Source organism: Eriocheir sinensis, chromosome 68, assembly GCF_024679095.1.
Source record: "Eriocheir sinensis breed Jianghai 21 chromosome 68, ASM2467909v1, whole genome shotgun sequence".
NCBI lineage: Eukaryota > Metazoa > Arthropoda > Malacostraca > Decapoda > Varunidae > Eriocheir > Eriocheir sinensis.
This window is the reverse complement of record NC_066576.1, coordinates 5068392-5081171: the sequence shown is the minus strand read 5'-3', so window position 1 is coordinate 5081171 and position 12780 is coordinate 5068392. Positions and strand designations below refer to the sequence as shown.

General features: G+C 43.9%; 1 protein-coding gene across 50 annotated transcripts in view; it reads left to right on the top strand.

The window, feature by feature from the left end:
• Positions 1-12780, top strand: part of LOC126988202 (titin-like) — a 208925-nt gene that overhangs the window by 194480 nt on the left and 1665 nt on the right. For all 50 annotated transcript variants that reach the window (XM_050846098.1, XM_050846118.1, XM_050846140.1 and 47 more), the window contains 14 exons: positions 256-419; positions 1292-1427; positions 1778-1901; positions 2090-2255; positions 2373-2661; positions 2764-2900; positions 3216-3369; positions 4505-4552; positions 5901-6200; positions 6328-6633; positions 9194-9298; positions 9640-9837; positions 10485-10690; positions 10835-10934. In XM_050846098.1, coding sequence (XP_050702055.1) covers positions 256-419; positions 1292-1427; positions 1778-1901; positions 2090-2255; positions 2373-2661; positions 2764-2900; positions 3216-3369; positions 4505-4552; positions 5901-6200; positions 6328-6633; positions 9194-9298; positions 9640-9837; positions 10485-10690; positions 10835-10934 — 2433 coding nt within the window. The remainder of the gene's footprint in view (positions 1-255; positions 420-1291; positions 1428-1777; positions 1902-2089; positions 2256-2372; positions 2662-2763; positions 2901-3215; positions 3370-4504; positions 4553-5900; positions 6201-6327; positions 6634-9193; positions 9299-9639; positions 9838-10484; positions 10691-10834; positions 10935-12780) is intronic.

Here is a 12780-nt window from a genome sequence, read left to right as displayed (position 1 = left end):
GGTCTTTCTCTGCCTCTGTGGTGGATACTGGAGTGTTTCCCATGTGGCATTAGAATGCTGGATATCCCCTCCCAAGGTGCAGGACTTTACATTTTTCTTCACTGAGTTGTAGCAGCTACTTTTTGTTCCGTTCCTGTAGCTTGGTGATGTCTTCTTGTAGGAAATCCACAGTCATGGGGTTAAAAGCTTCATTGCTGCACTTCCTCACAGTTGTTCTCATAAGTATAGGACTGACCTTGGTGTCCTGCCTTTCAGTGATGGAGACAGCACCCAAAATTGACAAAGAGTACCAGAAGGTGGAGGTGGTGGTGACCAAGGGTAATGACGTCACCCTTAAGGTTCCCTACACTGGCACGCCCATCCCCAACGCCACCTGGACCCACAAGGGGCAGCCAATCGACAAGGATACCAGTCCAAAGGTGAGTTGTGGCACATTAAGAGGCATCTCTCTTGGCACTAAACTAACTTGTGAGTCTCATCTGCAGTTGGTGGTTATATCAATTTCACAGAGTATTGACCTTTGTTGTAAATGTAAGGTCTTCTCTTATGATAGTATTGTATGTCATTTCTTTTATTAATTTTTCATGGCACATTTTGCATGTTGCTCTCCAGTGTTCATCTCTGTTGCAGATTCTCATTTAAAGCTCTTTGACAGGGCATTTAAGCAGGTCAAATTATCATTTCCTAATTTAGACAACTCTTGAACATTGCTGCATTGTTGATTCTCTTTCATTATTGTGTAGGATATATAGTAATCATAATCATGCATCATATTACAAACTTTTACCACCTTTTAGTAAATTCAGTTAACTTAAGTTTGCCTGATATCTAAATTATTTGGTATTATGTGATGTATTAGCTTTTCCAGATTTTCAAAATTGTCCCCAAATTTACAGGAGCTTTATTCCACACATAATTAGGTCATGGAATTCACTTTATTATAATGTTTTAAATGGTGACAGCCTGCAAGTGAATATAAGATGTTTTCATTATCATGTATAATGGCAAAAGTGCAATATTAACCCGTCCGCTGCGATTGGCACGGGTTTCGCCTTCACGGGTAGCCTGATAACATATAGTCCCAGGTCTTTCTCTGCCTCTGGTGGATAGTGGAGTGTTTCCCATGTGGTATTGGTATGCTGGATATCCCCTCCCAAGGTGCAGGACTTTACATTTTTTAAATTGAATTGTAGCAGCCACTTTTTGTTCCATTCCTGTAGCTTGGTGGTGTCTTCTTGTAGGAAATCTGCAGTCACGGGGTTAACTTTTCCTTGTGTCCTCCTTCCCTCAGGTGCTGGCCACCATCAACGAGACGGAGGCGTACATCACCGTCAAGATGGTGCAGGACATTGATTGTGGGGAGTACCGCCTCAAGCTCAGCAATGACTGTGGTTCTGCCACCGCTGACTTTATTGTGAAAATACTGGGTCAGTTTCAGCATTATATACAATCTGTAAAAGAATATACCATCTATGCCTTTTATAATGTATGAATGTTGTTATTACCATTCTTACTATTCTATTAAATCTATTTCCTAGATGACTGGGAATTTTGACCCCAAAAATTGAAGCTTGTCCTTAGATGCAGTGAACTTAATGACATACTGGTCTTGAACCCTCAGGCTTTAGAATATTAATCATATTCAGTGATCCCTTTTTCCTCCATATCATCATCTTCCTGTAATGGAGCTGTAAATTAGCCATGTTCTAGCATTAAGAGTTTTATATAATTGTCAGTGAATGTCCTCTACAACTAATTGTTTCTTCCATGTTTCCAGACAAGCCATCCAAGCCTGGCACACCTGAGCCCATGAAGGTGACCAACGACAGCGTCACTCTGCACTGGGCGGAGCCCAAGGAGGATGGCGGCAGGATCATCATCAACTACATCATGGAATACAAGTGAGTCTTTTTAAAGGGTAAACAGCAAAACTGAGACATCACATGTGCAGCAGCAGCAGCAGCAGCATGGAAACATTTAATCTTTTCATTCATCCCCGCTGGCCAAAGGTTGTGAGATTGACCAGAACGATAAAATTATCTGCAAAAGTTTTTCACTACAAATAGTGACACGGTAATGGAAATTTCAGGTCAAAGAAGAAGGAGAAGTGGGTGGTGTACAACAAGACTGAAAAGATTACAGAGACTACGACTATTGTGACCAAACTCACCAAGAACGAGGAGTACTGCTTCAGAGTGTCTGCCGTCAATGAGGTTGGCAAGTCAGACGCCTCTGATGCGTCCAAGTATGTCAAGGTAAGTGGCAGATTGCTTTTATTGGTGCTGGTGAGTGTTTTCTTTTCCTGTAGGAGACTGATGTTATCTGTAGCAGCATCATAAATATTCTAATATGCTGTAATTTCTTATCTTTAGGTCAGTGAACCAAAGACAGCTGAGCCTCCTGTGGTGAAGGAGCAGCTGACGCCTGTGGTCACCGGCCTCCACCAAGAAGTGGTCCTGCGCTGCGTGGTCACGGCCAATCCTCTGCCCAAGATTGAGTGGCAGAAGGACGGCAAGTCTGTCACCGGCATTACCCACTATGAGAACTTTACAGCAACCTTCACCATCAAGGAGACCAACGAGAACTCTGGCGGCATGTACACCTGCCGTGCTAGTAATGAAGCTGGCATGGCGGAGTGCTCGGCCACCATAGTTATTCAAGGTGAGCTGTCTTCTTGCTTGCCTTCATACAATGGGCTATAAGTTGGAGAAAGTTAATACAAGGGCTCAATTAACATGAATCTTGTCCTGTTTTTCGGTGCAGAGGCTCCAAGGTTTGAGTATGACGAGAAGCATCAAGTCCAGCGCTTGTTGGTGGGTGACAAGTGGCACGTCCCCGTCCAGGTGATTGGCTACCCGCTGCCCACCATCAGGTGGAGCTGCAACGAAAAGATCATCAAGGTAAAAACTCTAGACTCTTCTCTGTTTTCTTTGCTTGCTCTCATCTTACATCCTTTTACTGTAAATTCTTGATTAATTTGACCAATTTCAATAACCTGCTACTGCTGAACAGAGAACAATGGGAAAAGTTTGGTTTCTCTCTGGCTCTGCAGATACCACATGTATTGCGCATTCTTTTTGGACTGTTACTTAATGTACAAATGATTTTTTTCACAGCTTTCAGTCCAGTCTTACTGACACACTAGTAAAGTCATTTGTTCTTACAATCTTGATAATCCCTCTGGCTCTGTCATCAGTAGTTTCTCCTTTCCTCAGTCCTCCACCCATATTGTCATCCACACCGAGGAGTCGGAAGGCTCCACAGACATTGCCATCCACAAGCTGACGCTGGAGGACTCGGCCGTCTACACCGTCACTGCTGAAAACTCTGCTGGCAAGGCACAGCTCAGCTTCAACCTCAGAGTTGTCGGTGAGTCACAGACACATGAGAACAAGTATCCTGTACAGGTTCTTGCCTCCCCTGTGACTGATATCATAATTAATGTCCAAGCTGAGCTGTACTCAAGATAATTTTTCTATTATACACTCACATACTAAATGGGTCATGTACATGTTCATAACGGGTCTCACATGCCTGTGTTAGTGACTGATTGTGAGTGTCCTGCCAAGTAATTATAGAAAATCAGACCACACTGACCCCAAGGTCCAGACTAGGTGATCTGTCCTTAAAAATAAGTGATTTTACATTGATCAGATGGCTCCAAAACTTTGCATTTCACTCTAGTTAACATTATGTTGAAGGAAGTGATGGTCGAGCTTGTTCTTAAAGGATTCAGTCATGTTACATTGGACCACTGGAGGTGGGAGCTGCAAATTTACTGATGCGATTATTGAGTCCAACATCCACATCATTGATGTAGATAATGAAGAGCACTGGGCCAAAAACTGAGCCCTGAGGGACGCCACTAGTGACCGGCGCCCACTCTGAGTTAAATCCGTCAATCACCACTCTTTGTTGTCTGTTGCTCAACCAATTCGAGACCCATTGGTGTACTTGACCGTCAATACCTAGTTGCTTTAATTTGTAAAGTAATTTATAATGTGGGACTTTATCAAACGCTTTCTGGAAATAAAGATAGACTATGTCCAATGATTTGGTTACGTCATAAACTGAGAAGAGGTCGTTATAAAAGACCAACAGGTTTGATAGGCAGGATCTTTTGTTACGGAAGCCATGTTGTGAATCCCCATTTAATGAGTGTCTTTCAAGGTAACTCACAATTTTGTCTCTAATTATGCTCTCAAGCAACTTAACTACAACAATTTAGGCCCTTAATATTTTGTTATATTACAAACAGCAATGGTCACCCCATTACAGCTTCAGATGAAAATATTAATCAGAATGTATCATGTATCCTTAGACTAATAGTTCCATGATTACTGTCATGTTTGTCTCTAGAACTAATGGTTTCATAACCATAAACTCATTAAACCAAAAGTCTGTTGTACATGTCTGACACACACCGGCCTTGTGATAACCTGCTCCCCTCTGCACCACCCTCCCCAACACTCCCTAATACACTTGTCTCCACCACCACGCACAGAAGAAGAGCAGGAGTCGGTTGAAGTCAGTGACGAGGAGGTCAACGGGGGTAATACACTGCTCTATGTTTCCATTTGTTGCTTCATTGCCGTTGCTCCAAACCACACACTTCACTTTCACTAACCTTTGGTGCTTCTTTAATCAACACTAATCAAGCAGTCACACTCTTTTTGCTCCTTCCAGTCTATTATGCTTCTGCAGCTTATAAAAATTCTCCAACAAAGCAGATGTTCATTTATTTCAACTTATCCCATGACCAAACATGTTCTTTTCATCGGAATCTTCTGTTTTCCATCATACACTTCTATAATTTTCACGTATCATAAATTTCAAAGACTTTTAACGTGATTCATCGTTCATTCGTGTAGCAGTTTATTATTTTCTGAATGTTAAGTTTTCATGGCACAAAAAAATGAGGTAAAAACACAACATTCACCAAAGCTGTTCCAACAAAAGAAATATCATGCTGGGTCATGGCATGGCGTTCAAAGCTACTTGAGTTTGATAACACGACAAACCATACAGAGCAGTGACACAACTCTTGTGGTTCATAGAAACTCTTAGGGCCGCTTTCACAGTCGTTTTGTTTGTTTTGATCGTTACCAATGGTGCCGATCGACGCTGTAGTTTTCCACGTGAAACTGGCCTTTGGGGTAGTGGCGGCTGCAGAGGAAGCGAGAGGTGTTGAGAGTGTGTGGTAAGGTGCGGGGCTAGGCTAACCCCTCAGCCGCCACTACCCCATCGACCAGTTTTAAGTGGAAATTCTAAAGCGGTGATCGTCGCCATTGGTAACGATCAAAACAAGCAAAACGACTGTGAAAGCGGCCCATAGTTGGATTTAAGTTGGGCTTTGTAGGCTCCAGCCATCACTTGACCCACTCACCTTTGGCTCACGGAGACGCTGAGGTGGAGTTAACACTCTTTGGTTGCCTTGCATTTCTTTTACTACAAACACGGCTAAACAAGAGTTATCAGCTACGCCAACACAAATGCTGATCCTTTGCTGCACATTTACACAAACACAAAATATTTACTTCATAATTTTGTTGTGTGAGTTGCAATCATTTAAGTTATTCAGCAGGTCTTTCTTTTTCAATGTATGCAGGTGTGAGTTTTTCTTTCTAAATTCAGACTGGTAACATACAGTGATACTTGGGTATGTCAGTCTGTCCCATCAGTTTTTCTAATAGTGATTTTTTTGGTACGAATGAGCTAGAGTGGAAAATATCATTGCAGTGATAAACTAAGAGTAATATGTAGTAGGTCAAATCAGATTTCTTACCCTTCATAATAATGCATAAATAGTGTCCTGCAGAGTGTGCCTTCCTGGCTGATCCTCCCAGACAGGTGGGTGTGGGTGACTGTGTTCAGAGTTTAACGAGCCTCCCTCCCTTCAGAGCGCCCGGCACCACCCCAGGGCCCCTTGGAGACCAGCGACGTCACTAGTACCTCCCTCAACCTCCACTGGAAACCGTCCCCCAACGATGGCGGGGTGGAGATCACAGCGTACTTCATTGAGAAGCAGGAGAAGACTCAGAAGCAGTGGCAGAAGGTGGCTGAGGTTGGCGCTGACGTGATGTCATACATGGTGCAGAACCTGCTTGAGGGCCATGAATACTTCTTCCGAGTGTTTGCCGTCAATCCGATAGGCGTGTCTGATGCTTTGGAAGCGTCAGAGCAACTCAAGAGTCCATTTGGTAAGAGTTGTTCTTCCTCATTGCATTTTATGAGTCCTCTTGCACTGTGTCTTAGAAATACATGAATATGCAAAAAGATATTTCCTGTCTTGTTTCATTATTGTCTAACCAATTTCCATCTTGACAGACAAACCTGGTCCACCCATCGGACCATTTGACGTGAGTGACGTCACCGAGTCGTCCTTGCTGCTGCATTGGGATGAACCCGATCACGACGGCGGCTCACCGGTCACTCACTACTCTGTTGAGAAGAGAGAATCCACCAAAAAGGCCTGGAGCAAGGTGGGAGAGACAACGGCCCCAGTCACTGAAATTGACGTTAGCGGACTCAGGAAGGGAACAGCATACTTCTTCCGTGTGTATGCATACAATGCTGTGGGCCAGAGTCCACCTCTTCAGCCAGATGAGCCTATCACAGCAGGCAAGAAGATCAGTGAGTAGAGCACGTGGTTGGGGTACTGCCCACGTGGAGCTAGCGGGAACACTCCATGCACTCGCTCTGCCGATACAATACACACCACATCCCAGGCCTCATTTCAGTCCATGAACATGGTACAAAATTCCATTGAAATATCCATATAAGTCACTTTCCCTCATTTCTCTGTTGTACATTGAGTTTGATTTCTTAAACATTGACATTTGAGACTGGTCGGCAGGGCGTGGCACCACACCACACAGTCGTCACGTCACCAGACATACCTGACGTCATGACCGCACACCAAACACCTTAGCTGACCCGTGGCAGCACCACCACCGTAGAAAGGCAGCATGACCTGAGGCAAGCATGAGGGCGTGATTTCCATGGGGTTAGTGTCATGACTCTGCACTGTTGCTGCTCTCCTGATGGAGGGCAGCAACAGGCCTGGAGTGTGGGCCATTAACTTCTCTGGGCATCTCGGGGCACGCTAGAGGGTGGCACGAACCCTTCACGGTGACCTACACTTCCCAATCCCACTCGTACTGTCACCAGCCTCTAGTTGACATCAAGGCCTCCTGCTCTAACACTAGACATGACTTTAAAAGTTAGTTCATCAAATAGAAAACTAGACTAGGCAGTTGAAGGCTAACATGCATTACACTGTTCAGGACAAGGGCTATGCATTGCTCTCATATGGGCATGAAGGCAGTGATCACTGTAGTCGTCAGGTTCCTCCTTATTTTGACATGCCTGAGGGTGCTCATTCACGGATTACAACACCTCTGGCTACCACAAATGATTCCTTAGTGGATCTGATTTTTGTATTAACTGAGAATTCCAAGTGACAAACACACACACACACACACACACACACACACACACACACACACACACACACACACTGCTCCGGTAGCTCAGTGGTAGAGTGCTGCACTGCCAGGCTCCGTGGTCTGGCAGGCAGAGGTTCAAGCCCTGCTCAGGCGGATTTTTCCACTGACAGAGGAGCGGTTACTGTCCGCCCTTGAGCAAGGGGGATGGGGTATGTGGCGTGTGAAGGTCCTGGCAGTATCCAGAGACTGACTTTAAGGAGCTTGCTTGGGTCGGAAGGGTACTTGCTGGCAATTGCAAGCCCAGCTCGTGATCAGGCCGTGGGTGAATTACACACACACCTTGTCCATCCTCCAAAGAGGATGCATTGCTGATCCTGGTGACAGGATGAAACCAACTTTACTTGGTTTGGAAGTGTTCAGGATAATGCCCGTCTCCTGCCAAATATTAAAGTTGGGGAGTTACTTTTTTGAAAGTCTAAAATGTGAATGTTTGTGGCTGTTTCTTAAAAGGTGTTCACACACTCAAGAACTACTTGCCAAGTTGTGCTGGACCTGACATCAAGCTGGATCTTGGAAAAATATCCCCAAATTGGGTCCAGTTAAGTCAGCACTAACCACTAGAAGTAATGCGGAGCCTAACGTTGAGTGTATGAAATGGATGAGAAACAACACAAAGCGTCCCAAAGTCCCAAATTAAAAGAATTAAACGGTCATTTTTACAACACTTCTGGCACTATTTGAGCTTGATCTTACTCAGTAGCATGAAGATGGTTTTAGATACTTTTAATCTTCACTCCCTTTTCACCATCTCACATTTACCTAGCAGACAGTTGCAGTATTTAAGCAATGGTGGACTCAGAAAATAATAGGGATTGCCCTGCCCAGGACACCCTCCAACATGTTATTCACTGACGTATGTGTTTGCCAAAGAGATCTGCTGATTAGAGCACCCCATGAGCCCCATCAGGACACAAAACAGCTGCTTCATGACAAGCTAACCCGTGACACTGTCATTATTAACAACAGGCATCCCACAACACACCCTGCGGGCTGGTCGCTCCTGGGGCACACCACACCGTCTCCGGTGGCTCCATGCGGGCACATACCCTCTTGTTCCTGTGGTATAATTGTTGTTCATATGGAAGTCTTATGTATGAGTTTCACCCTCATGAGATTCCTGATCCAAGAGAATCAGAATTGGCCTGAAGGACGCATCTTGGAGCTGTGATTGAGCATTAACGTGTGAGGCAGGTGTGACCACTGAGCATGATGTAACACCTTGGCGGGAGTGGACTTCTCTTCTTTATTTTTCGCTGCTTTTGCTTGAGGCAGTTTTATATGCTTTTGCTTGAGGCTATTTTTCATGTTTTATTTGTGGTTATTTATTTAGTGACTTGCAGAATGCTTTAACTCACATAGAAATTCATTTTTAAGTATTTTTAACATATGAATCTTATTTTTCGGGAAGTGTACAAAATGGTCAGTTTTTAATATGATTCACAACAGACTACATACTTACAAAACGGTCTAATTTAGACTTAGTTTTTTTCTTTTTGTAATATATTGTTGCTTACCTTGCCCTAAAACTTTATACTACTAAAATCAAGGCTGTCCTAACTGAACCCATCATGGCTCCAAAGTCACCTTTATGAAAGCAACTGTTAATGACTCATGTGTCTAGGGAAGGAACCTCATTGGTGCTGAGTGTTGCTCCTTTAATCACTGCGATCTTGTTCCACATTTAGCTCCACCATCCAAGCCCAACAACCTCCAGGTGATCGATGTCACCACCCGCACCGTGACGCTGGCCTGGGCGCCGCCCACTTCCACCGGGGGTGCTGACCTAATAGGTGAGCCATTCTGCTTCCTCACACCCCACGCCAAGGAGCTGTGCCAACAAACCATTTCCTTACTCTGTGAAATATCATACATTGTGCATGACCTGTATAAAAGATAACCCTTACATCCATTAGCTCATTATGCATAAGGACTTGCAGCACCTCACAGTAAGAAGCTTCAGTGGTGAGTATTGCCATGCTGATTCAAAGTAAGTCTTTGGAATCATTAGAAAAATGAAATATAGCTATAAACTAATGTATGTACCATAGTCTTGGGAATAATACAAAGTCTAGAATGTGTTGGTGGAAGGTACTCTTGGAAGGGCAAAATGTAATAGTGTGTTGCCTGGCAGGCTACGTCATTGAGCGCCGTCTGACCACTGAGAAGAGGTGGGAGAAGGTAGATTCCGTTGATGCCTCTGTCACGCTCTACTGTGTGGAGAACCTAAGGGAGAAATCTGAGTATGAATTCAGAGTATTCGCCGAGAACCCAGTTGGCCGCAGCCTGGAGCCTGCCATGACTGAGCAAGTCCGGCTCAAGACTCATGCCAGTAAGTGTGCAGTACAAGGCTGCTGGGGAGGAAGCTTGGGTGGTGGTGGATGATGTATTCAGGAAGGTGTAGCTTTACATCTTAGACACAGCCATATACATTAATCTTCACTATGACATTGAACCTCATAACCTGTCCATTTTCTTAACGTTCAAATTGAAGTTACCTCCAGTCTTTTGCTCTCTAACAAATAGCATATGCATATGTGGCTGTGTCATCAAAGTAGTAGGACAGTAAAGGCTGTGAAACTTATCCAGGCAGCATTCTGATGTGAAATTAGTGCAGTACTAATGGACCAGGATTTACACTCCATATGATGTAGTTTTTTTTGCAATTAACCCGGTAGCAGCGGGGATCATGTTTCTTAATGGTCCCTCTAAGCGAGAAAAATGAGAAAAAATCATCCCTCACACAAGCCATTTCATAATATATATCAAAGCATTTGTGATCAGATTATGTATCATCTTTTTTGGGGGGTTTATATCATGGCACAAATTTGGCCCGTCGCTGCTACCAGGTTAAAAACTAATATGGATCATTAAAACACAGTCCAGTATAAGCCCAGCTTTTACAAGTGGTGTGGTGTTCAGCAGTAAACCAAAAGCCTCGCCACCTTCTTAGTTTTTAATGCCACCCTGTCCACACAGCTCCCCCGTCACCCCCAACGGCTCCCCTGGAAGCCCGTCCGACAGGCCCCACCAGCCTAATGATTGAATGGGGAGCCCCAGAGAGTGACGGCGGCGCGCCACTGCTCGGCTACATCATTGCCATCCGCGACATTAAGAGAACCATGTGGATTGAAGTTGGGCAAGTTGGAGCAAACTTCACAAGATTACACATTAAGGAGCTGCAGGTGAGTGGAGAGGCGAGGGAGGGGCTAATGATCAGAGTAAATAATTTAAACAGACTTTATGGCTTTTATGGTTTGTTTGTGAGTGTTTTGTGTTCTCCGATCACTTATTTCTTGAGTGTCACACTATTCTCCGTGCACACCCAGGAGGAGCACGAGTACTTCATTCGAGTTTTCGCCCGCAATGAAGTGGGCGCCAGCGACCCTCTGGAGACGGAGGAGCCTGTCAAGATCATCACGCCAGACGGTGAGTACAGCCCCTGGACCCTTCCTTCATGCTGTATTGCTACTCACCACTGTTGTTCTCCTCTTATACACGTCTTCATGTCTCTATTGCCCTCCTTATGCTATTTGATTATGATGTTGTTTATCTCTTTCCCCTTCCCCCTTCTCTCTCTCTGTAAAAAGCAGTTTACTCGGTATATAAAAAAAGTTCCACCTTAAAGATTTAATGGATTTTTTTTTTTCAGCAGTTTCCAAAAAATAGGCCTATTCTTCCTGGTACTTTTTTTTTTAATTCTTAGGATTGATCTAAACCACACTACTTTGACAGCTTGTAGGATATTAATCTCAATTCTCTTCCCTAAAGTCTATCCTGTGTAAATCCTTTTAGGTATTTTATTTATTTTTTAAGTAACCTTTTTCCAATTCTTTCTCCTTAGATTCTTCAGTGATGTTTATAGAGATAGTAATTCATATTAAAAAAAGTTTTTGCCACAATCCAGTTGGCACATTTTCCCTCCTCATGCAGGAAACTCTCCCTGCAGGGCTGGGCTGCAGCTCCAACAAACCAAACAAAGAAAATCTATATTATGTAGTTTACCAAACAGATCTGGTGTTGCATAGTCATTCAGCAATGCAACAATCAAGTTTCTTTCTGTGCTATAATTTAAGTTCTGTTAAGTACTGAAAACAGACCCCCAATCACTTCTGTTTGTGATTTAATTTACAGCCTAAGTCACAAATGGATTATATAAATGAAAACAATGTTCAGGCAAGAAATGTTAAAATTAAACAAGGTAAACGTTGCAGCCATTGAGGCTGTACAGTGAGAGTTTCCTGCACAGGGATTGTTGGTCAGACGGAGCAGCACTTCCTTGTGTTGCATGACACTATTTACAGGTTTACAATGTCCCCAGACCTCCTCTCATAATATTTGATGCACTTAATTATTAAATAATGACCGTTTTGATGGCAATTTTCATCCAGCTAATAAAGATTCATAATTCCATGAATAAAGTGAGTGCTAACATGATTATGGTAATTTCCAAGGATCTGTGAACTCCCCCGTACTAATGCTGCTGACTCCCAAACCTCACTTGCAGCATCTTGCATCTTGGCCCTGTGTATTTTTAAACATTTTTTAATCCATCCACAATAAAATAATAACAGGTATGATTTATTGATGATGAATTGAGCTGTCACATTTCCTGCCCAGTTGCTTTCACTCATTGCTTACTACTCATTGTTATCACCCATTCCATGTTGAAGGTTACCTGTGCGTGTGCTGCTTTGTGTGTGTGTGTGTGTGTGTGTGTGTGTGTGTGTGTGTGTGTGTGTGTGTGCCGGGGTTGAAATTCACTTACCTTCAGCTGCCGGCAAGTGAAATATCAGAAAGAGGACAAGTTACTTCTTGCAGATTTACTTATTTTTGTTATCTTTCATCAAGCAACTAAGGAAGGGCTAGCAACCTTAAAATTTTACTGTCCCAAATGGCTACCTGAAAAAGACTGAATTTCTCCACCTGGTGTGTGTGTGTGTGTGTGTGTGTGTGTGTGTGTGTGTGTGTGTGTATATGTTTGTAATTGACCGTGGTCTGACCATGTGCTAGACTTGTGATCCCCAGTCAGTACCCTCCCTGAATGAGCATAGAGCTCGCAAGTGATGGATCTCTGGGTTCGGCTGAAACCTCACATCCACACACACTTGGGAGGCGAGACACATCCCCTGACTGACACCCGGCACCCATTAACTACTGGAGTACAGGGGCAGGGATTATCGGAGACTGCCCATCCATCTCCACTGCCTGGGAATCGAACCCAGGACCTCTTGGTTGTGAGGCAAGCATGCCAACCGCTGCTATATGAAGCTGT